Genomic DNA, 25,571 nt, shown 5'->3' with positions numbered 1-25,571 from the left:
AATGACAAAATCATAGAATTTGCAGGGAAATGGATGGCATTAGAGCAGATTATGCTAAGCGAAGCTAGCCAAGCCCTAAAAAACAAATGCCAAATGTCTGCTTTGATATAAAGAGAACAACTAAGAACAGAACAGGAAGAAAGAGCATGAGGAAAAGACTACAGTAAACAAAGACGAATGGGGGGAGAGAAACGGAGAGAGAAGGGAAAGCATATGGAAATGGTAGGAGACCTTCAAGGATACATAAAATTATAAGAGGTTATGAGGGGCAAGGGGGAGGGGAAAAAAAGGGAGAGAATTGAACAACAGCAGGGGAGGTAGAGAGGGAAGATGGGAGGGGAGGGGAGGGGAGGGGGGATAGTAGGGGATAGGAAAGGTAGCAGAATACAACAGTCACTAATATGGTATTATGTAAAAATGTGAATATGTAACAGATGTGATTCTGCAATCTGTATTTGGGGTGAAAATGGGAGTTCAAAGCACAATTTGAGTCTAATGTATGAAAGATGATATATCATGAACTATGTAATGCGATAAATAATCAATAAAAAAAATTAAAAAAAAAGAAAGTTTTACTTATTTAAAAAAATTTTTTAGTTATACATGGACATTATTTTGTTTATTTATTTTTATGTGGTGCTGAGGATGGAACCCAGTGCCTCACATGTGCGAGGCAAGCACTCTGCCACTGAGCCACAACCCCAGCCCCAAAGTTTTATTTTTTAAGAAAGATTTTTGCACAGAAATATTTGTTGGTTATATTTGTTTATGCTTTCTTAATCAATTAAGGATTGTTTCCTTTACATGAACAATGACCAGCTTAGAAAAATACCTGTGTCAGAGTAAAATGTGATCTTTATCTTATTAAATTTTTGAAATAGAAAATAGACACCCACACGCACACGTGCATACATATATGCACACATATTCATATGCATACAGACATACTGGAAGTTCTCATCATCTAAAGACAAATGGGAAAATGTCTCTTAATAAAATCAATTTTAAACCTAGCAAGGAAAAAAATTGTCTCTGAGATGCATATTAAAATATAAAGTTAAAAATTATAAAAGATTTAAACTTATAATTTGACAAAATTTAGATTAAATTTATAATATGCTCATCTTAAAAAGACCATATGGTAAATATAGGCTTCATTTTTTGGCATGTACTTTGACAAAAATGATACTGTAGCAAATATAATCCACTTCATATTATGTTTAACTTTTCATCATGACCTTTAAGGTAATAGTTTTTACAGATTTTTTTTAGTTACTCACCATTTTCTTTATACTATTAATATTCAAGTCATATGCTTTTGAAGTACCTTATCAAATCTCTTTTGCCTAATCTGCTAAGGACTCCTTGATAAATTCTCATTTTGTGATTCAGCAATTTTCCAGCTTCACTTGCCTCATGAAATCCCAGGTCTCTTTAAGAATCTCACTTTAAAATCTATGATTATTATGTTTCATTATATTATCTTATATGTATAGTATTCTGTGATCAGGAAGATACTATTTAAAATAATTCATAGGGATGAATGCTCGGTGGTAGAGGGCTTGCCTATTGTTCCTGAAGACTTGGGTTTGATCTTCAGCACTTCAAAAAGCAAAAACCCAAAAGAAAAAAAAAAAAAAAAAAGAGGTGCTCAGGTAATGACTAATTTTATAAATGGGTATTTCACTAGCAAATATTTTTTCTTTTAAGACAATCTTTGCTTTCCTTCATTGCCTGTATCTTTGGAGACAGGGATAATGTCTGGATAATGAGAAATTCTTACAATTTGCAATCAGATGCAAAAGGGCTAAAAACTGGGCAAGGGGCAAATCTGGAAATGTAGATTAGTGTCTTCTACAAATATGTACAGCTTAAATAATGACCATGGATGAGACTCTACTAGGCAAGAAGAGCAAGAGTTGAGACTATGAGAGAGTTAATAAAAAAGTGAAAGAGAAATCTTACAAAATACAGGAAAATACTTACCATTGGAGCAGAAGCAAAAGACAATATTATCCCAGATGCTTAGAGGAGTAGAGAATAAATGTTAAAGTTAGAGGGGCTGGTCAATTACAAGTGGTAGCTGAGAAATTGTCCATGTTAATACTGAACTCCTCATTCCTCATTCCAGAACAGCCTACATAGAACAGAGGCCTCAGGAACTCTCATCATATCAGCTGGGATTCTGAAAAAAATGCTGATATGTTGATGGTATTGATCTATCCCACCTGAGAGCACTGGAAGCCTTTTGAATTCCCACCTCTTGCCAATTCCACCTGTCTGCAATGGTTCTCTGTCTTTACACAGGGAGACCTTGTGCAAGTACTAGATTGGAACTGGATAAGTAGCAAGTCTGAAAGAACCACCAAGAAAGTAAACCAAGGTGTAGATCGCAGATAAGTTTTGGGCAATGGTGGCCTTAACACGTATGTGGAGTTGAAATATATCTGGTTATCATTCCCTAAAACAAATGACTATAAGTTATCTCCCCAAAGAACATTAATTATACAGTTGGGCCAAGAATACTGTAAATTCATAATTTTTAAATCATTTGGCTAAAGATTCTTGATGTGAATTTTTATTCTTTCTTGAACTTTCTGAGATTTCCTTGCTGGCCATATTTTGTAGTTGCCAAATGATAACAAGTACATGCATTTTTAAATAACAAAATTTGCCTTAGTCATACACTGAAGTCACCTAGCATCTTTAGCTTGTTCTTTTAAACCTGTTAATTACCTGTTAATTACAAAGATGACTAAGCCATTTATAAAACCTTAAAAATGTCATCTGTAAACTTTTCAAATACTTCTCACTGATTATGGAAAAGTGTTGGCCTGAATTAAAATTAGAGCATTTTCATGAAACTTATCAGTAGGCCTTACTCTTGGCCACTCAAAAAAAGTTCAAAACCTATCCCAGGGTAAATGAATATTTCAAAAGATCTATATAATGGTGACATTTGGAGGTTTATTATGCTAGAGTGAAAGTAAGTTTGCCAGTACACATGATTTCACTGAATAATAATAATAATAATAATAATAATAATGAAGCAGTTCATATGAGCCACTCTTATTTTCATAGTAGAGACTCTTTCAAAAAAAGCAGGTAAGGTATAGTATTGAAAGGCAAACTATGGGATCTTATAAAAGAATAATCTATGAGATTCAGATATTTTTGAGTCCTCTAGATTAAAAGTGCAAATATTGATCTGAAAAATATAGAATAGAAAAGGTCAATATTGATAGTTCAACAAATTATTTACATTTTAGTTATATATTCATGAATGTTAAAATCATACAATTAAAAGTATTTCCCTCTATATCTTGAGGAAATAATTAACTTTGTCAACTACACTGAATACTGACCTGAGGGGGAAACTCCTAGCAACTCATTTATTTACAATACTCATTTATTATAATTCTTAACTAGAAACTAGGTTTAGGATATGCCATTTCAACATTAAAATGTGATGATTTATTAGGAAAAGGTTAAATTCTAGTTGAGAATAACAGTTTGAGTTATGATACTTAATGCAGTGGATTGACTCTGTCTTCTAATTTACCCTTTCTCTTTATGGGCAAAGGGCTCAGTTTTGAACAATGGCCAACATGCCTGTTTATAAAAAAAATGAAAGTGAAATTTCTTATACAGATGTAATCTCTCAGATGCTAATGGAAACATTATATCAATGACAATTTCAGAATCACATACCAATATTAAACTCTCCAATTCACTGTTACTTTGCTGGAATCCACTCTGCACCAGGGGGCTGCCCATTCCCTTAATACTTTTCTTATCTCAGCCTTGATGAGGGCCTAAGCCTGCTGTTTAAGCACACACAAGGAATTCCCCCTTCCGTGGACTCCCACCTTCATCCTGTTCTTCCTCTTTCTTCAAGGCTTTAACTATGAAATTCTTGTACTATTAAACACATAGTCAATCATTTAAACACTCTCTCTCTCTCTCTCTCTCTCTCTCTCTCTCTCTCTCTCACACACACACACACACACACACACACACACACTTTAAAGTACTTGTTAAAGGGTGAATGACTAAAACAAGAAACGTTATTTGGATACCATTTCGTTGAAATAATATATTCAGCCACTAGATGTCACCCTTCTTTAAGCAACAAAGATGACTTCACAAAGTGTAATATATATATATGAGCAGTTACATTCATTCTGGTATACTCGATGTTCTCCATATGGTTCTCAGCTATCATACTGAATACTTTAACAACACAAACTCTCCATAGTCTCTCTAATGTTCTAAGAAAATTGAAAAAAATTACAAGTAATGGAAGATTTGTTAAACATATTTAATTAGCTGATCCTCAAAGCCTAACAGCTAAAATATAATTATTAACTGGCAAGAGTTAGTCCTCATACAGGAACTTTTGAAGTTTAAGTTGTATTTAATCTCTGCACTATACAAATTTTCCACAAGAAATGTTTCTTCCTCTCATCTTTAAAATAATTTTGCTTAGTGAATATTATCCTAACATCTAAACAATGAGTCTTGCTCAATGTGATATTTTTGACTTTCAAGTCTTCCTGTTGCTTACTCTAACACTCTTGTGGAAGGTGATGTTTATTTGTAGATTCATAAAGAAGTAAAATACACTATGGAACACAAAGTAAAGTCTGGCAAAGCATTTCTTTTTCTCTCATGGATACTGAACAGATTATATGAAAATAGCAGATCCTTGTCTTGTATAAATAAATCTGCTACTTTCCATCACTAATTAAAAAGCTCTAATTCTCTAACACAAATCAAATACATTGCATGATACCTTGTAGAGAAGAGGAAATTAAGGATAGAAATTGGCAGCACTTGAACTAGTTACTAGGCATCACATTAAGAAAATTTAAGAATGTGAGAAAACAACATGAAAAAGCTCCGAAGAGGGTTTCCAGCCAAGTGCAGTAAGTAGCCCATGTCTGTAATCCTAGTGGCTCAGGTGGCTGAGACAGAAGGATCATGAGTTCAAAGCCAGCTTCAGCAATTTAGGGAGGCTCTAAGCAACTCAGTGACACCCTAAAATACAAAAAAAAAAAAAAAAAAAAAAAAAAAAAAAGGACTGGGGATGTGGCTCAGTGGTTAAGAACAGGGTTTCCTTTAAGGCAGAATTTACTAGTCAAGCCTGATTTGATTCCCATCAGTCTCCAGAGTGAATTGGATAAAATACAATGCATGTATTTTCAAAAAAGCTAAAAGCATGGCTCTCACACAAATACAAAGTGAACACGCAAGAAATATCTCATTCAACTCAGTAATTAATGGGAGAACCAGTGAGATGAAAAGGGCAGTAAAAAAGAAAGTTCGGGAATGGGGATTTATACAGTCAATTGGGGAAAGATCTGTTGAAATAAACTTGGTGATAGGCAAAAATTATTTAAAATCCTATAATGTCACAAACTATAACTCTAGGGGTTATCTTTACTGCATGAGAAAAATGATCTCCACTGGGCAGAAGTCTATATGTTAGTATACAAATTTACAATGAGTAAACACAATATCTAGGAGTAAATATTAGATAATTATTGAATAACATTAAAGAATGCCCCAATGACATTGTTAAAAATGTCACCCATCATGTTTTTAAAATTTCTCTTTTTTGGATTTTTAAAATATAGCTCCACATGTATCAATCACATATAGTAAAATGCTTAAGTGTTTACAGTTAGTGCTTTAGATGCATCATCTCATTTTTTTTCTCACAAAATTTGACTATGAGGTAAATGCTGATAATATTTCCATTAAGAGGCCTAAACAGATCAGCAAGAAGTCAAGCTATAATATGAACCTGGTCTACTATAATTTAAGTAAAGGGAGAATAAGAAATGACTAGGGTGGTAAGTCATCACACAAAAGCAGGAAACATCTTGGGTACCACCTATGTGGAAAATAATTGTGCTATGTGAGATGCTATCAATGGGATTTGCTAAAAATATAGAGGAGGACTTTTAAAATATGTATAGTAACCTTATAGTATATACTTGATATTGTTCTCTGAGTATTTGAGACAGAGAGAAAAATCTAATGTAGTAACAACAATGAAGATGAATGACTTATTAAATGTCTGTTTAAAAGAAATGTGCTCTTTAATTTCAAATTTTAAAATTGTGAAGAAATTTTAGGCACTATTAAATAAATTATAGAAAACCATTTTAAATTCCTAGGATTTATATATGCACATAACTTCAGAAATGTGAGGTGCTGAAAGATCTATTACTAATTCCACTTCAATTCCTGTAAAGATTATACCACTCAGCCAGTGTCTGAAAGGATTCAGAAAACTAATCAAACATTATTATGTTATCTATTGGGAGTCTAGACAGTCTCCCCATCACACACATTCCAATACAACAACAATAAAAAGGCTTCCCCCCCACTTCTCAGAATATTATTCCTTTATCTCCATACCAGATAAAAATAAAAGGAACAGTTATAAGTTCCTCAGTCAAATAAAAATGTGTAAATGTGTTGGTGTATTACATTTGCATTTATACTTGCTCTAAAACATAAAGAGAGTTATATAAAATAGAAAAGTACTACTTTTTTATGTCATCAGTGTTGTTCAGTGTTAAGCTTCTTCAGGTTTCATGGAAGATAAAATCTTTTAGGACAAAAGATATTCCCTACAAGCCATCCTGTAACATTTTATAGCTTTAAAGGTAGATTTAATTTTAATAATACATGCCACATTCAAGCCTCTATTAGGCACGGCTCTAGTTTTCTTTGATTTATTCATCAGTGTGAGGAATCCAAAATTTTCTAAAGTCTAATTTTTGAAAAACCAAATTCAAGCAGTCTTTTTTTCATATAACCATTTGCTCTAGCTGATTGCAGTGGCTCATTTTAGCATTGAAGCTTCCCTTTTATGACTAAATTTCTTGTTCAACCAATTGAAGTCTTTCAAAAGCGTTTATTTTTGATAAAGCATTTTAATGTTAATAGAATAGTAAAATAATTGCAATCCAATCCTGATTCCCATTGGATAGCATTTTAGAAATTTCTGTAAATTTTTCATACTATGAAAATGCATTTATTTGTTCATCGACAAAGAAGGATTTGAAGATGGTACTCACGTAGGTTTTATTGTGTGGGCATGCTTTTCATGGACAAAGGCACCAGCAAGACCTCCTGCTCCTGCATTTAAATACTGGATGGAAAATAAGTTAAATTTTATGAATTTACCTAAATATATTAAAAATAAACAATACCATAGTTTTTAAATGAAAATATAACATTTTACTTTAAAATTTTTGAACTTTTGAAATAAAACAGAATCTTGGGGCACCTTGTTAAATGAAAACCTAATGAAAATTTATATTGTTAGTTTGATAACAAACTGGTCTTTTTAAAATTTTGATCAAATTTTTCCTCAGTTAGTAGATAGTTCCATTGAGGTCTAATTTCAAAGCTCCTATATTTAAATTATTTTAATTTTAATATTGAAATAATAATAAAATTATCACATTTTTAAATGCCTATATTAAATTTGTTTTATTTTCACCTATTAATTAAATTGTCTTCAAATACCAAACTGATTGCCTAAGAATTATATTTACATATGAAGAAATTTCACAGCTTACTAACACTAAGAATCCTAATCAATTTGAATTTAGTTATAATTGTGGGACTCTTTCTCTAGAACCTTTTGATTTTTTTCATAACAGCTTAGGAATTAAAGAAATAAGTTCTCTGTAATGATGGAAGTGCTAAAATTAAATATCATATCATTCTTCATACAATTCTACTTATAACTAAAATCAGACCATACAGTAATGAAAGAAATGGAGCAAAGTAACTTCAATCTTTGAAATTGGCCCATGAAGCCAGTTTTTCCTTTAGATTAATATCAGTGTGAAATAAAAGGCTATAAATATGTTAAATTGTTTTTACCTTGTAGGAACACCAGCAGGCAAAATCGACTCCCCAGTCATGTAAGTGGAGTTCAACGTTTCCAACTGCATGTGCCAGATCAAAGCCAACAAAACAACCCTAAGGAAGAATATGAAAAAATCTGAATTTACTGCAATGATTAAAAATAGTAATACAAATATCTTTAAGTAAATCTATAGCAAATTGTTATGCCATAAGTCATGGTCCATCCTTTGATTCACAAAGACTATTTTCCCCCCTCTTCTTCACTAGGTTGACATTTGCACCAACAATCTAAAATCTGGCACCTTAGCAGAACACAAGGCATTAGCACCAGACTGTATCAGAAGTCACTGCATTTGTCCCACCACTCACTAGGGGGAAAGAGAGGGTTTACCTAAAAATATCCTTACTAAAGCTACAAAAGGATCAATTTTTATTAAATAAGAGTGACTTATTTCTCATGTTTTTAAGGTTTGATGTATGACCACATTTAGAAATAGGATGGTGACCACAAAGGAATGCACTTGTGTAATTGGTTGAGTTGTTAGCTTAACTAGTCACTTTAAAATTTCATGGATGGAGAACCAGTTTTGCATGAAAAAGCAAGTGATAGACAAACACTTGTGATTCATACTGGGTATCTGACAAACATTCTTTTGAAAATGTATAGTTTCACTTGAAGGAAAATAGCCTGTAGTATTTTTACTCAAGTGATAAAATTACTTTCCTAAACCAACTAGAATTGTGGAAAACTGGTATCCACTTCTATAAGCATGATTATTTCCCAGTATTGAGATATTTCTGATAAATTTAGTCACAAAGTATAATTTTAAAAATGTTTATAATTAAATGTCAATATTTACAAAATATATATAATTCAATGAACCAAATATTTTCCAAATGATCAATGCTTGATGTTACAAATCATGTATAAATAGAAGAACTATTCAATATATAATATATTCAGTATAATCATATTTAATATACATCAATGGATTTTAATATAATAAGGTACAGAAAGTTTAGTGATTTCAGTGATTTTTCTTCACATTCCATAAAGCAACTCCTAAGAAGTTCTCACTTGTCAAGTTTTAGTGCAATATCAAAGAAAATCCACAAAAGGGATTAAAAGGGCTGTCAAGCCACTTTTTGCCTTTTACAACAATATATCTGCATGAGTAGCAATTATTTTATATGCTTCACCATGAAGAGGAAAACAAAGATTCAATGGAGAGGAAGAAGGTATAAAATGTCAGCTGTTATTTGTCAGATGTTAATGAATTCACCAAGGACTCTTTTTTAGCTTGTTTGTTCTAGAAAACATAATTTTTATAACAATATACTCTTTTATATTGAATTATATATATTTTTAGTTGTAGTTGGACACAATACCTTTATTTTATTTCTTCATTTTTTATGTGGTGCTGAGGATCAAACCCAGGGCCTCGCCTGTGCTAGGCAAGAGCTCTACAGCTGAGCCACAACCCCAGCCCAACAATATATTTATTATGTTAGTAAGTAATAAGCTTGCTGTTATTCTAAAATAAAGACACTTAAAATTCTGTTTGAATTGCAAATACTGTAAATATAAATAGATCTAAACACATCAAGTCCTCTTTGAGATCCTTGATGATTGTTAAAAGTGTGTGATGGATTGGATATGAGGTGTCCTCCAAAAGTTCTTGTGTGAGGGAATGGAAGAGTGTTCAGAAGTGAAATTATTAGATTATGAGAGTTGTAATGTACTCTGTGGATTAAACCACTGATTCAGAATCACTGGGTGGTAACACAGGGTGTGGCTGGAGGAAGAAGGTAAACAAGAGCATGCCTTTTAGGTTTATATTTTGTCCTTGGTAAGTAGAACAATCTCCCTCTCTCTCTGCTTTTTGACCCCATGTCCTGATTTGATTTTCTCCACTATGCCCTTCTGCCATGATGTTCTGCCTATTGGCCACAGAGCTATGGCGTCAGCTGATCATGGACTTAACCTCAGAAACTATGAGCAAAAATAGGCCTTTTCTCCTCTTGTTTCTGCGGGGTCTTTTGGCCAGAATGATGCAACAGCTAATTTAAACAAAGTATAAAGGTTTTCCATTTCTAAAAAGCTTCAGAACTCCTGATTTAGTACAAACAAGTTATCCAAGTACACACACTGTGGTCAGTTTCACTAATGGTTCTGATGCTTTGCTCTTTCTTGTATCCAAATACTTTGCTCTATAACTTTTCAGTTACTTCCACTGTGGGCAATGTGTAATTTTCAGCTGGTGGTCTCAGTCATCTGATTTGTTTGACCAAAAGAATAATGTTGAGCCTGTGTCTCCTGCATTAGTACACCACTTGGTTGGCAGCAGATGCATAAATGAGGTTAGCTGACATTATCAGGACCTCTCCAGCCAAGTCCTGAGTAGATTAGCTGACACCAAGGTGACCCATAGATGAATGATTATTATTTCAAGGTAGCTGGTTCTCAAATATTTTGTTACACAGAATTTTCATGGCAAGAACTAATGATACATACACTCAGTCCAAAAAGGGCAAGACATAATTTACCTGGTCTTAGGAATTGTAGCTGACATTCCAAGATGATCATAAGATGGGAGGTTAGAATTAGTTACTCTTGAGTTCCTTTTAGTTTGCCTGTTGGAACGAGCATTTATCTACGCTCAGCACTAAAGATATATATAATACAGAACCTAAAAGTTGTTTATCTAATCTTCAATTTTTTAAAAATCAGGACCTTTCTATTCAATGGTAGAGGGAAAGTTCATATTGTTCGGGAGAGAATTACAAAGATAATTTTGACTCCATGTGATTTCCTTATATATTGGCTCTAAACCCTAACACTTCTTTTTTTTAAAAAAATTTCTTTATTTTCTATTTTTTCCCACATTTTTAAATTGGTACATTAGAGTTGTACATAATGAAGGTATTTATTGTTACATATTCATATATGCACCCGATATAACAATATAACTTGGCCAATGTCACTCCTCAGCATTTTCCCCTTCCTTCCCTACCTGCCACTCCTTGGTCAGTTTCCTCTATTGATCTTCTTTTGATTTTTAGGAGATCCATTCATACCTTTATTTTCTTTTTTTTCCATTCTAGCTTCCTCATATGAGAGAAAACACACAACCCTTAACCTTCTGATTTAGACCTTTTTCACTTAACATGATGGTCTCTAGTTCGATCCATTTTCCTGGAAATGTCATAATTTAATTTTTTTTTAGGGCTGAATAAAACTCCATTGTGTATATAGACTACATTTTCTTTATCCACTCATACACTGTTAGATACCTAGGTGGGTTCCATAGTTTGACTATTGTGAATTGCGCTGCTATAAATATAAGTATGTATGCATCACTAGAGTAAGATGACTTTAATTCTTCAAGGTAAATACCCCAAAGTGGTATAGCTGTAGCCCCTAACAACCTCTCAGGCTCCAACTGTTCCTGGTTATTTACTTGCCACATGGTTTCAAGCATTTTGAGTGTATCAGTGGAAATTCACCCTGTTATAGAAAAGAAGCCAAATTTCTTTCTACTAAATTCCCAGACAATGGAACAACGAATAACTACTATCCAAATTGTACTTAAGTAGTAACTTTCTAATTTAATTGCATATGATCAAAATCATTTGACTTTCTCCATACTGCAACATTAAGATTTTTTTCTAGAAGACTAAATGATTCATTCCATATGAAAATCACTTTGTATATGAACTTGAGTTTAAAAAGAAAAACTGATAATTCCTTTCTGTTTTATCTCTGGTTTCATCCACTGTTGGTTTACCATTAGCACATGTACACACTAAAACTTTAGATTTCCTGCACCATCTAAGGAAAACTTTTATTGACTGGGATGATCTTCATCTCCTCCTCCTCCTCCTCCTCTTCCTCCTCTTCTTCCTCCTATTCCTCTTCCTCCTTCTCCTCTTCCTTCTTCTTCAAATCAGGGATTTAACTCAGGAGTGTTTTGCCAGTGAGCTACACCCACCTTTCTTTTTATTTTATTTTTTAAAATTTTTGAGATAGGGTCTTCCTAAATTGTGTAGGGCTTCACTAAGTTGTTGAGGCTGGTCTTGAACTTGCCATACTCCTGCCTCAGTCTCCCAAGTTGCTGGGATTACAGGTGTGCACTACCACGCCTGGCTGAGATAACGTTCTTGATGTAAATAATTTTGCAGGATCAATTTTAGAATTTTTCAAACACCATTTAAGAATGAATAATCCCCATTTTTTATTACAGGTGCTTTCCCTACAGAAGAGATATGCAGACAATAAACTATTTGTATATAAAAAAATTATATTGAAATACCATGAACACCAGTCTTGCCTGTTTAATACAGACATGGTTCCTTTATGGCAGTAGAACTGAATAACTACATCAGACATCATATGATCCACATGGCCTAAAACATTTACTATGTTGTCTATAACAGAAAAAAGGTGCTTACTGCTACTCTGTGGCATTAGTTTCTCAAACAAAAACTCAATATATTGTAAAGTTGGCTAATTAAAAACTGTACTCATTATAATATGACGGCATCTAGTATTTCACAGGGAAAAAAGTTCTTAACTGGCTTTATTATTGTTGCTTTTCTGGGGTTCTGGATAGATTTGTACTTTTTTCTTACCAAAAAGTTGAACTATACATATTATATTAATAAGAGTGGTTCTCTGTGCTTATGTAACTTTGAGAATGATAGAGAAGAAATACAATTAATTTTCATCCAGAATTAGAGGTAATCAAAGTTGTAGAACAATAATGAGGCTTGATAGTCATTATATATTTAGTTAGTTTGTGTTTTAAGATACACAGGTAGTACTGGAATTCCATTTGAAAAAAGTTAAAGCTTTCTCTGAATTTGATATCCTTTTCCTACTGAATAACACTTCTAATAAGAGCAATGATATTTTATTAAGCACTTTTAAACTAAACTTTTCATAAATATGTTTTTTTACAACTCAACGTTTCTTAGAAAACTCAAGGATAGAAAAGGCAGTGCTTTTATTTCATTTTTAATTATTTATAAAAAATGATACCAAGAAACCACAAAACTTCACCTAGTAGATCCCATTATTAAAAGTCCTGTAGCCACAGCTGTGGCATCACATCAAAAAATCACTTGCAGCTTCTACAATATGTTTTAATGCATGTATAGTCCTTTCTGTATGGATGGCAGAAAGCATGAATTATTAAAACGGGACTGTTTGGAAGAAAGGACCAGAAGATACAAATTTGAGATTACCACAAAGTGATTTTACAAAAGTGTCACTAGATGGCAGCATCTTAAAAAATAAAGAATAAAACTGAATAACTCCCAAACTGCAGTCATCCTGGTAGATATTTTCATTATTCTACCTGTAAGAGTAGTTACACCATGTACATAGCCACAAAAAGATACTCTGCACTTGATTTCCTCCTTTATGCAATTTTAAAATAAAAATATTTTTCAAAACATTTTTATTTATAATTACCCATAGGTGTTCATACTCACATCGATGCAACCCATAATAGCATAGCAGTGTTCAGTCAACACATTATCTCACTCTATAGCCAATCCCTAAACTATTGCAGTAATTTTTCAACTGATCTGTAAACTCACAACCTGTCTTATTCTAAGCAACTCTCTAAATCACACATTTGAATAGAAAGGATTCCCAGATTCCAAGAAAGTGCCTGCATTAAGTTCTAAATGTAACTCAAAATCCTTGGTATGGCTCTTTATAATCTTAAATCCTGGTCTCTTCTAGCTCTCCTGCCTCAGAGTCCCCACACCACCCTCCCTTAATTTTCAAAAGTGGCTTCTTTTTTCTCATTTGCTAGGTACTATGTTTTGAATATCTACAGTGTCTATATGTGTTGGGAACTCAATCCCCAAATTCAAATTAATGATATTTGGAGGTGAATCCTTTGGGGGTGACTATAATTAGAGAAGGTCAGGAGAATGAGGCCCTCATGATTGCATTACAGGCACTCTAAAGAGAAAAAGAGACACCAAAACTGGCACACTTGCTCTGCCTTGTCATGTGATGCCCTTCACTATGCTATGGTGCAGAAAGAAGGTTCTCAGCAGGTGCCAGTGACTTGCTCTTGGACTTCCCAGCCTACAAGAATCAAGAGTTGAATAAAGCTCTATTCCTTATAAACTACCCCATTTATAGTTTTCACAGATAATGACCTAAGACACACACCTGCCTAACTCAGGTATTGTTCACAAGATAATTTCTACGGGGCAGTTCTTTTGCCATCTCTCTCCTCTCTGTCATCCTAGAGCTCGGTTGTTTATCTCTCTTGCAGCATTTTATAATCTTATTACCTCCTACTTTTGCACAATATGTACCCAAAGTATTGAAAAATAGGTAAACGAATGAACAAATAAATGTTGTGATCCATCCATGGGCTGTGTGTGTGAACTATGCACATTTGAGCATATGAGGAGATGGGCTGGCATTGCACACTGATAGGGCTGTGTGATGCAAATGCCTTTCCTCTCACTGTACTGTAATCCCACACAGTATACTGAGATGGGTATGACTTGCCAAGATGTCAGTCAATCTTCTGACCACATAACATCACCAAGCAAGACTCCACCCTTCGAAACTCTACCCCTTGCCTTATTTGAGTGGGATATTCTATCAAATGTCTTCTCCCCAATAAATAGGGAGTTTCGGGGACTGGGGGTTCGCTCTCTTGTTCTTTCCAACACTGCCCAACATGGAGCTGACCCTTGGGGTAACTGAGCAGTCCTACCCTGACCTTAGAAACTCATGTTCGTGTTTTGCATGGTTTCTTTGCTGCATCCAGCTCCTTTGAACCCAGCTCATCTTGCCAGCCCAGCCAGCTGGCGATTAATAAAGCCATGCAGTTATCAACAGATAGTCTTTCAACTGATGTTAAACTTTGAAAGAAGATAATTTGAGGCTGTATGGTGGCACTCACCTGTAATCCCAGGGGCTTGGAAGGCTAAGACAGGAGGATAGCAAGTTCGAAGCCAGCCTCAGCAATGGTGAAGCACTAAGCAACTCAGTGAGGCCCTATCTCTAAATAAAATACAAAAAAAGGGGGGGGGGGCTGGGGATGTGGCTCAGTGGTTGAGTACCACCACCCCCAATAAAAGATTCTTTGAGATACTGTCTTTCTGATGCTATTTTATTATATATATTACTTGTTCAGATGTGGCTTCTTTTAAAATAAAGTATCTTGGGCAAAAGAGTAATTAAAAATATGTTCAAAATCCCCCTAAATAAGGAATCACACACGTGCTTTGCTCTTGCCATCTTCCTTATTGCAGCACCAAGGTTTCTTCTAATCAGTTGAATAGTATGATACATAGGGATTGGGCTAAACTTTCCAGGGGAAGAGCTTATACATTCCCTCTCAACTTTGACTCATTATTTTTCTATTTATTAAAATAAAATATGAAATGGTGCAGCCAACATTTTTTTAAAGGTATTAAAGTTTGGATAATCTTACTAATTCTGTAACAAATTGACTCTTTTTTTTTTTTTGTAAATTGCTAGGAGCCACAAGCAAAATATATGATGTATGGCACCTTTGGTTGTAAAGCCAGCTAGCCACTGAGGTATTATTATGCTAAGATTTACATTCATATGCAAATTGGGCTCCTGCTGTTCACCTTGGCCTACTACTGGACTCATGTTACGGGGACTCATGGAGAGTTCCCATTGGTTGGGGAAGGATAGTAGGAGGAAATTCCCGGGGAGGTCCGGGGGACCCCGGGTTCCGGGAGACGGCGGTTCCGGTTAGACGCCCGCGTGGGAGGACCGGTTTTTTTGCTTACTGGCGCTGAGAGTGTTGGCGGCTTTTTCAAAATAAAGTTTTGTTCCTGCTTGAGTGGCTCGTGATTCTGTGCCCAGCCAAGACTGCGGCAGTAAATTATTTTTTTTTTTATTGGTTGTTCACAACATTACAAAGCTCTTGACATAACATACTTCATACATTGGACTGAAGTGGGTTATGAACCCCCAATTTTACCCCAAATGCAGATTGCAGAGTCACATCGGTTACACTTCCACAATTTTACATAATGTCCTATTGGTCATTGTTGTATTCTGCTACCTTTCCTATCCCCTACTATCCCCCCTCCCCTCCCCTCCCAACTTCTCTCTCTACCCCATCTACTGTAATTCATTTCTCTCCTTGTTTATTTCCCCATTCCCTCACAACCTCTTGTATGTAATTTTGTATAGCAATGAGGGTCTCCCTTCATTTCCATGCAATTTCCCTTTTCTCACCCTTTCCCTCCCATCTCATGTCTCTGTTTAATGTTAATCTTTTCTTCCTACTCTTCCTCCCTGCTCTGTTCATAGTTGCTCTCATTATATCAAAGAAGACATTTGGTAGACTCTTGACCATTATTATTCAGTTAATTTTATTCTTCACCTTAAAAACTTCTCTGAATTCTAAAGACCATTAATAAGTGGCAGATTTAATTATAAGGGTAAATATGCTTTGGTATGCTTGTGGATTCTTGAAAAAAAAAAACAAAATATTAAAGTAGGTAAATAGCCTTTGTTCAAACCACTTGATTAACCACCCATTATTGTAGCCCTGTGGTCCCTGGGAGGTGCCTGCAAGACATGCCTATGGCTATTCATAAATTCAGTCGCTGAATATACACTTCCCAGACAATAGTGGATGAAATAGTCCCCTCATCAGTTTCACTAACTTTATGGTGGGCAAATTCCAGTTTCCCCACAGTCCCTTGGATGCTATTAATTTCCACTAGATGGTACTCCTATGTGACCTTCTTATGACTGAGACTGCAGCTTCTACATCATACCAACAAACAAAGTCTTTAGGTATTCTTTTGCTTATACAAAAGCAATAGGAAATAATGATAGGACTACACTGCTATAAATTTAAAAAAGTATCATTTTAAGAATAAAGGGGGGGCTGGGGATGTGGCTCAAGCGGTGGCGCGCTCGCCTTGCATGCGTGCGGCCCGGGTTCGATCCTCAGCACCACATACCAACAAAGATGTTGTGTCCGCCGAGAACTAAAAAATAAATATTAAAAAAAAAAAATTCTCACTCTCTCTCCTCTCTCACTCTCTCTTTAAAAAAAAAAAAAAAGAAGAAAGGGTATGATGGAAAATTTAAGGGAATGTTTTTTTCCAAAGTTATAGGGAAACCAGATATGTGGTATACAACTAAAACCCAGCTGCTCAGGAGGCTGAGACAGAAGAATTGCAGGTTTGAAGCCAGCCTGGGCAACTTAATGAGGCTCTGTCTCAAAATAAAAATACACAAAAGAGGATTCCTAGCATATGCAAAGCCCTTGGATCAATCTCCAGCACTGGGGGGAAATGTTATAGGGAAGTGTGTGTGTGTGCACTTGACATGCTGGTTGACTATATAAATGAGTATACAAACAGGGTTGGCTAGTCAACTCTGATATTAGGACTTTCCTAAGAAGTCCACAATTAGGGATTTGCTGGATGATGTCAGAAAGAAATGAAGAGTAGGACATAAGGTTTCTTACCATATTTTAGAGCATTTAACTTTTCAAAATACACTTAGGTGTTATGGTTAAAAAGTGTACATAGATGCTACATTAAAATCAAAAACAGCCAAGTTGGGTAAGAGGGCTTCTAGAAGCTCTTTAAATATCTCATTTCTGAGTGAATATCTTAAAAGTACTTCCTTTCATGAAGACTTCATATATCAGTGCTTTCAAAAACCCCTGTTCTTTTTCCTTTTATTCTGACTCTGTTTATAAGCAGCAACTAAGTATTATTTTGTATTAGGTTCATTCTGTACTAAAAGTCAATGTGTTATATGGGTCACAATTTCTTTCCAAAAATTAGTTTGGAAATATAAGATACTGTTTTCTGCTACTTTTTAGTGCTTCATGTTCAGCCTCTACTTATTTATGCCAATAGCTCAGTAAGAATAGGAAGTCTTCCCTATTAAAATAGAAAACAATACAGAATGAAATAAACATACCAAGGGAAAGAGACAAGGTACAATCTTTCACGTAGAGCTCCAAGAAGACTTTAGAAACCAAACAGCATGGCAGCCAGAATCAAAGGGTAATTTTCTGCAAGGCAGAGCTCTCATGCTACTTGGTTATATTAGTCCTAAGGCTCTTATAGATAACACATGAGACCAAAAAAAAAAAAAAAAAAAAGGATATCATAACATACATTGCAGAAAAAATAATCCACACAGTACTTTATCCAGGAATCCCACTATGTGATAATTTTAAATGTTTGTAATAAAGTTCAGGAGCAAACAGGAATAGCAACAAGGTTAACTAGGACAGGTGACAAAATTTCACTTTCATACTTTTGATGAATTACTCTAAGATTAAGGTCTGATAGCCAGGTAAAGTTAGGCATGTCTGTAATCCCAGCTACGCAGAAGGCTGAGGCAGGAGGATCACAAGTTCAGGTCAGCATGGGCAATTTAGCAAAACTCTTTCTCAAAAATCAAAAATAAAAAGGCTGAGGATACCTCTCAGTGATAGGCTCTACCCCTTGTCATTAAAAAAATAGATTAAAGTCTAGTAACTTTAAATGTATATCTTGTGTGTATAGAGAAATATTACAAAAATTATACACAATAAGTTGACTAGAAAATCCTTTGTCCTTGAGCTACTGATTGATATCACTTAGCATGTGTTAACAGAGGAGACAACAGGACTTTATAAAGTGAACAATGTTCATTTACACACACATGGGTTCATGCTAAGGAGTTAGCTGCTGTGAATATACTTGGGAGTTTCCAGAGAGTTTGATTTTAAAGAAATCAGAAAAAGAGCAATTTGAATTAAAAAGCCTGTCATAAAAAAAGTATAAATAGAAATCTGCACAGAAATCAAGGGACTTGTTGTATTAAAAATTATTACCTATAACTTGGAATCAGAACAAAGTGAAGATAAACATTTTAATCTGGTGATTTAAAAACTCTGGTTGTATTCAAGGATAAGTTAAAAAATGAAAATGAAATTCTTCCTGAAGTAGGCACTTATTTGTCAACCTGTGCAAATTACAGTAACATAATATGAGAGAAACATAGTATTAAGATTTTATTCCTTATCAAGCTACATCCACCTATATCAAGCCATCCTTGATATTTTTATAAGGTGCAGTAGCTTATTGCTATAGTTACCATTAAAGAAAATATGATGGAAGTTTCCTGTTGAAAAATAAAGCAACAGAGCATAAGATGTTGGAAAGAATAGAGAGGACAAAAGCAAGTCAGGGACCTTGACTTTGGAAGAAAGCCCTGGATTCATGAATGAGGATGGTAGACTTTGACTCAGATGTTGAAGGTGGCCAAGCTATCACAATTTCTGGAGAACTTTCTGGGCTCAATTTATTTGCCAAAAGGGTACTTTTGCTTATTTTTGAAATTAATACATGTAATCTAAGAGATTATTTGATTTTTAGGAGTCTACCAGCAATGAGATGTACATAACTAGTCAGTTACACTGTGGGAAAAATTGGTATGGAACAATCTGGCACCAACGTTACGTTATGTTCCCTAATTATGAGAAAAGATGCCACCAAAAAGGAAATAACAGCTTCTGAACCTCAGTGGGAACGTATCTCCTTGAGCCAATTCAGAGGATGTGGTTTTGGACCAGTCATCAGGATAAATGAATCTGAACATGCATAACTATAATTTCTGTTGTGTTAAACTAAGACACATTAGTGGATCTTTCCTTAAAGCAGTGTTTGAATAAATTTCCTATGTATCTCATCAGTCAGAATCTGTGCTTTTTAAAGGCAGAATTTTTTTTCTCATTCCCTATATTTATCTCTCTCTTTCCCTTAAACCCACAGCCTGACACAAAGTGAGCGGACAAATATCTGTATCAAAGAATAAAATTTCTTTAGAGTACTGTGCACCTCAACTACTTGGAAAGCTTAGGAATTTCTACTGGAATTCTGTCCAGGGTCATGTAGATTGGTTTTCCAATTATACTGAGACTTGCAAGCTGTTTTAATTAAAGACAGAGCTACTGCAAACACCCGAAAGGCACTGAAGAGGTGCTCATGGGAGTAATATTATAGCTGTCAGTGCTGGAAGCTATTGTCAATGGAGCAACTAGCCTGAGAGACCACCAAAAAAGAAAGATGGAGAGGCCAGTGACTTGGGGCCTCTTAAATTAGGAATAGTTGAGAGAGGTAGGTTTGAGGCTCTGAGAAGGGGCACTGCTTCATGTTGGCACTGATCAGAATCTCATGTGGAAATTAACTATCTTTGAAATTCCCTAGGCATGAAATACAAATCATGTATTTTCCATCTTTGTAAAAGCAACAATTACATCAACTATAGAGACAGAGGTCTCCAATTTAAAAAAAAAAAAGGTAAGAAAAAAGGGAGGGTGTTATATATTTTTTTCTTTGACTTTTATAAATACTCTTTGCCATTACATGATTAGTTTACATATATAAAAGGAGACAATGCAGAGAAAATTTCTCTCCCAGCCAATGCAAAGAACTTGGGCATCAGCATCAGTAGATGCCAGTTCCAGGTTTCACTGGCTGGTTAAGTTGCCAAGCAAAAGTGCTTCACCTCTCTCAGGCTCAGTTGTCTCTGCTAAGACATATTGTAGGCTGTTAACTATTAAAGTCGCTGGAAAAATTAGGTGTAGTGTGGTGCATGTCAAGTGTCTGCAGCTCTGTAGGTTATTAGCAATAGCTAGTATTATTGCCATTTGTACAATGTATTATTTCAGAAATAGATCTTCATTTTAGTTCTATTTTTAAAGTGTAGATATTGAGGGTGAGAATATAGCTCAGTTGTAGAGCACTTGCCTAGCTGGCATAAGGGCCTGGGTTCCATGTAAGAGGGAGGGAAGGAGGGAGAGAGGGAGAGAGGAAGGAATGAAGGAAAGAGAAAGGGAAGAGAGATATTGATGAGACTGGCAAATCCAGAAATAAGAAGTGAGAGAAGGAGAGAAGGGGAACATTTTCTCAATGAAATTTAATGTGTAAATTTAGAAGAAATGAGACAGAGATAATAGTTGTGTGGAGAGTAAGAAAAGAGGTTTTGGGAGATCTGAATAGAAAAACCAGCTGTATGAAGTGGCTCATACTTATAATCCCAGAAACTCTGGAGGTGAGGCAGGAGGATTGCAAGTTTGGGGCTAGCCTAGGCAATTTAGTGAGCTCCTGTCTCAAAACAATAAAGTAATTTAAAAAAAAGGCCTGGGGAATGTAGTTTAGTGGGTACAATCCATAGTCAGACACACACACACACACACACACACACACACACACACACACGAAAGTAAAGCAAACCAGTCTTAAGACCTTAAAATTATACTTAGAAGTAGAAAAACCAGGAAAAAAAAAAACAATTTCTATAGGACTATTTGATTATTCTCTTCTACAGGCTTTTTCTGGCCTTTTAAGGACTTCACACAAAATAGAGTTTGTTTGATTTATTTCAGAGGTCCAAAATGGGGAAATAGCTTAAGGTAATTTTCCGAGCATAATTTAGTTCACTTAATTTTTAATGACTTAAAAAAATCAGTATGTCCTAACTGAGTCAAAGAATACAAATGGAATTTGAAAAAATTTACAAAAAGTATCTCAATTTTTAGAATAATTAGCCATATAAACCATTCTGCAGAAATTTCAAATTATATTTAATGAACACAGTTCTGCTATTTTTGTTTTGTTTTGTTTCATTTTATTTTGTTTTTGGAACACTGTGATCCATCAAATTAGCCTGACCAACACTTTTGCTGATATACACACTCTTACCCATTTGCTGGCCTAAAAGGTACAGGTACGTGTTTAAAGATAAATCACTGTGGACAAAGCACTGTCAGGAGTCTGTGAGGTTCTCAGGGTTCATCCTTAATCAGTCACTGAACCGTCTACAGACATAAGCTTTCTAAATTGGAGAGTTAACATAGGCACAGCAATAATTATAATGCAATGCAAAAGGTAGTCAGTGAGACATTTTCCATCATGCTATGGAAGTCCAACAGGAAGATAAATTCATCTTGACACATAGGAGTAAGAAAATTTTAATAATGAAGGTCAAGTGTTTCACATTCAGATTTTTACAAGAGTCAGTCAAGTAAAATATGAGTTGGGCCTGTAAAATATACTTCACTTTGCCCTTTGCTGCAAGACTGCCACAACATAAGCATGAAAAACAAACATATATTTCATGCTTTTGTTTTGTCATCTCTCTTATTTTTTTTCATGCTTTTGTTTTGTTGCTCATAAACAAAGACACACAAACACACAAATACAAAACATGGAGGCAGAAGGTCTCTTATCTGGACATTCTCTGTGTGTATGGGTGACATTCCCAGGGTCTGGCTTTGATGATACACAAATTATGTGACAAATTATGTGAAGAAAAGCAGTGGGAAATATGATATTGACAATTTCGATATATGCAAAATCACAAAGATTTGGATGTTTATGCCACAACGGTGGCACAAGTGGAAGAGTGATGGTCATCAGCTGAGACAGGTGAGTTCTAGGAAATTCAACCAGGACATGTATTTAACCTATTGCAGCCCTCCTAAGAAAGCATAGCTGAATTTCAGATGCATGATGACTTTTAACATTTAATTATCAATGTGTGCCAGTTTCATTATAAAGTAGATTTAAAGCACCTATTTAATCTACCCATGATAATTATATAGATGGTATCGATAGTTATGTATGGAGACAGTCCCATTAAGTATGAGATCAAAGTATACTCTCCCCATAAAATATTTTTTCTACTGATTACTTTATCATTCTCAAAAATCAATTCCTCAACCAAATCTGTTTTTTTATATTTAATTTATGTCAAACTTGACAATATTGCATGAAAGTCTATGGGATAATTCTTGAAGATCTCTCTCTTAAATTTGTCCACTTAAAAACAGTTTTTAAAGACAATAAGATAGTTTCTTCTTTTTATGCTACTTTCCTTAGGACAGATTATTTGCTGGGAAGATATGTTCTCAACTCAACTAACTTTTGCCTAATCTTGTTGCCTAAATAATTTAGTGAAAGAACTAGAGTGTGAAAAATTCTACTGGAGAAATCTCTCATATTTTATTGTGGATTTTTTTCCCATTTAAGATCATTTGGAATTTACTTTTGATTGCTATGACATAGAGCCTCCTTTTCCATTCTTAAAGAAGTAAGTGAAAAAAATCAGATGAGTTGTAGGAAATTCAACCATCATACATCAAATGATGTATACATTTCATATTGAAACACTTTCAATTTTTCAGCTTAACTTAGCCTTCCTTGGTTTGTTAAGAGGTATGAAAACTGGAATATTAGAGAAAATATCCTGGCCCTTAAGAAACTAATATTTTTTTTTATAAAATACTCATCATTTACAGAAACTCTATATGTAATATCTCCTTTGGGAGATACTGAAATTAGATGTTATGAAGCTTGATAAAGAGAAACAGTTATCCTTGATAGCACTGAAGAGAGTGGTTGCAAAATCACAAATTCTGATTGACAACTAAGTGGCTTGATTTTCCCATATCTGTAATCCTAAAACAACATCTGGATTCCAGGTTTCTCTTCCATGGAGAATTAATCATTCTTTCTCCCATGGTTCATTTAATCAAATCTTAAATAAAACACCTGCTGAAAACTTCTTAGCAATAGCTTCAAAAACTTAGGTTCTTGGGGACTGAACCTCACTAACATATTTCAGGTTATTGATGTTTGGCTCCTGCATGGATGAGTTCAAGGCCATGGGTAATTTATTATACATCTTCTCTTTTCTTTTTTTGGAATACTAGGGATTGAACCAAGAGATGTTCTGTCATTAAGTTACATCCTCAGCCCTTTTTTCTTGTTATTTTGAGACAGGGTCTTCCTTTTATTTTCCTTGCTGATAAGACTCCTGCAAATATGGTGAACATTCCTAAGATCCACTGGACGTTCTATAAGACATGTAGTGAATGCCAATGCCATAAAGTGACACAGTACAAGAAGGGCAAGAATTATCTGTATGCACAAGGGAAAAATGGCATATGACAGGAAACAGAGTGGCAAAAGGCTAAACTACAAAGAAGGTTGTATTGAGGCTTGACTGTGTTGAGCCTAACTGCAGATCTAAGAGAATACTGGCTATTAAGAGATACAAGCATTTGGAACTGGGAGAAGATAAGAGGAGAAAAGGCCAAGTGATTTAGTTTTAAACTTCATTGTTACGTTATGCTAATAAAATGTTGAGGTTATCTTCACTTAAAAAAATAAAAGAGGGTCTCACTAAATTGCTGAGGCTTGTCTCCAACTCTCCTGCCTCAGCCTCCTAAACAGTTGAAGTTGGGATTATAGCTATGTGCCACGGAGCAGTTTGTTGCTAAATTGCTTAGGTTGAACTCAATATTGTGATTTTCCTACCTCAACCTCTGGAGTCTCAGGGATTACATTCATGTGACATCATTCCCAGCAAGGTTAATTTATTATGAATAGAAATCCATAAACCATGCCAATTCTTATTATATCTACATACAGTTGTGTTTGGTAATAATTTTTCCTAGCCAATTCTTTGCTCACATGGATATCATATGCCAATATTTTTTATACTCTTCTATAAAAATAGCTCATGAGAGTTCACTTCTTATTTTTAGACCTGGAGAGATAATAGCCAAGCTTTCTGTCAAAAGTTTGATCAGTCATTTATTTATCACCTAGAAGAATTTCAAAAATTATATTTTCCTTTAAGTAGATGGTTCATTGAGGCTAATGTTTATATGTGAAGGTTATATGAATGTTACCTGGGTGTCTTTGACTTTACTAAAATACCTTATTAATAATGTCTTCATTTATATTCTGCTGCTGCCTTTTTTATTTTTCTTTAAGAGAGATTTGCTTGAAATCAAGTGATCCTCCTTCTTTAGCTATCCAAGTGGCTAGAACAAGAGGTACATGTCACTGTACCCTGTACTTTATTTATTAATTTTTTTTCAGACTGATTGGGCCATGACTGTGATTATTATTCATTAATAATTTAAATAGCTGAGCCAGGTGCAGTGGCACATACCTATAATCCCAGTAACTCAGCCGCTGAGGCAGGAAGATTGCAAGTTTGAGGCTAGCGTCAGCAACTTAGCAAGACCCTGTCTCAAAGGGGGAAAAAAAAATACTTCGGATATAGCTCAGAGGCAAAACACCTGTGGATTCAATCCCCAGTGCCATAATATAAATAAATAAATAAACAAACAAATAAATAAATAAATAAATGCAGTTTGTGGTTGAGTCTAACAGATGTTTGCACTCAAATAGAAAGTGCCACATGTCCCAGTTAGAAACCATGAGATCCTGCAGCTGCACAAATGGGAAACATTGTGCCTTATCAAGCCCAAATCTTTTTCCAACCCCTTTTTCCTAGTCCTTCTCTCCTATGGGGCTATAAATGTGAACTCTTTCTTCACCCATGTTCTTTTTTAGCTGCCACTTCAGAAGGCAGTGAGTCACAAGAAGGAATCTGCTAGGTTTTTCTGGGAAAGCTTTAGCACTTCAGATGAAAGGGACAGATGAAGCGGCTGCACTGATACTTCTCCCTTCTTCCTTCTCTTTTCCTTAAATAGAAATGGGATGTCTGGATTTGGGACAACCCCACCTTAGGACTGTAATGTGAAAAGTGTGAGAAAACTGAAGAGAACTCTGGAGATGCCAGTCAGACTACAGCCTCAAGTCTTCTGTGGTTA

The 25,571-nt window shown here is 34.9% G+C and overlaps 1 protein-coding gene and 1 pseudogene across 2 annotated transcripts in view; one reads left to right on the top strand and one right to left on the bottom strand.

Moving 5' to 3' along the window:
• Positions 1-25,571, bottom strand: part of KYNU (kynureninase) — a 110,553-nt gene that overhangs the window by 28,050 nt on the left and 56,932 nt on the right. The window contains exons 9-10 of the mRNA XM_081261688.1: positions 7,912-8,010; positions 7,095-7,168 (exon numbers count right to left, since the gene is read on the bottom strand). Coding sequence (XP_081117814.1) covers positions 7,095-7,168; positions 7,912-8,010 — 173 coding nt within the window. The remainder of the gene's footprint in view (positions 1-7,094; positions 7,169-7,911; positions 8,011-25,571) is intronic.
• On the top strand, positions 23,767-24,050 carry LOC308630876 (large ribosomal subunit protein eL42-like; annotated as a pseudogene). The gene has a single exon. The product of its transcript is annotated as a large ribosomal subunit protein eL42-like (transcript).

This window comes from Spermophilus citellus, assembly GCF_964194105.1.
Source record: "Spermophilus citellus genome assembly, chromosome: 11".
In the NCBI taxonomy this organism is placed as follows: domain Eukaryota; kingdom Metazoa; phylum Chordata; class Mammalia; order Rodentia; family Sciuridae; genus Spermophilus; species Spermophilus citellus.
This window is presented reverse-complemented; position numbering and strand designations above follow the sequence as displayed.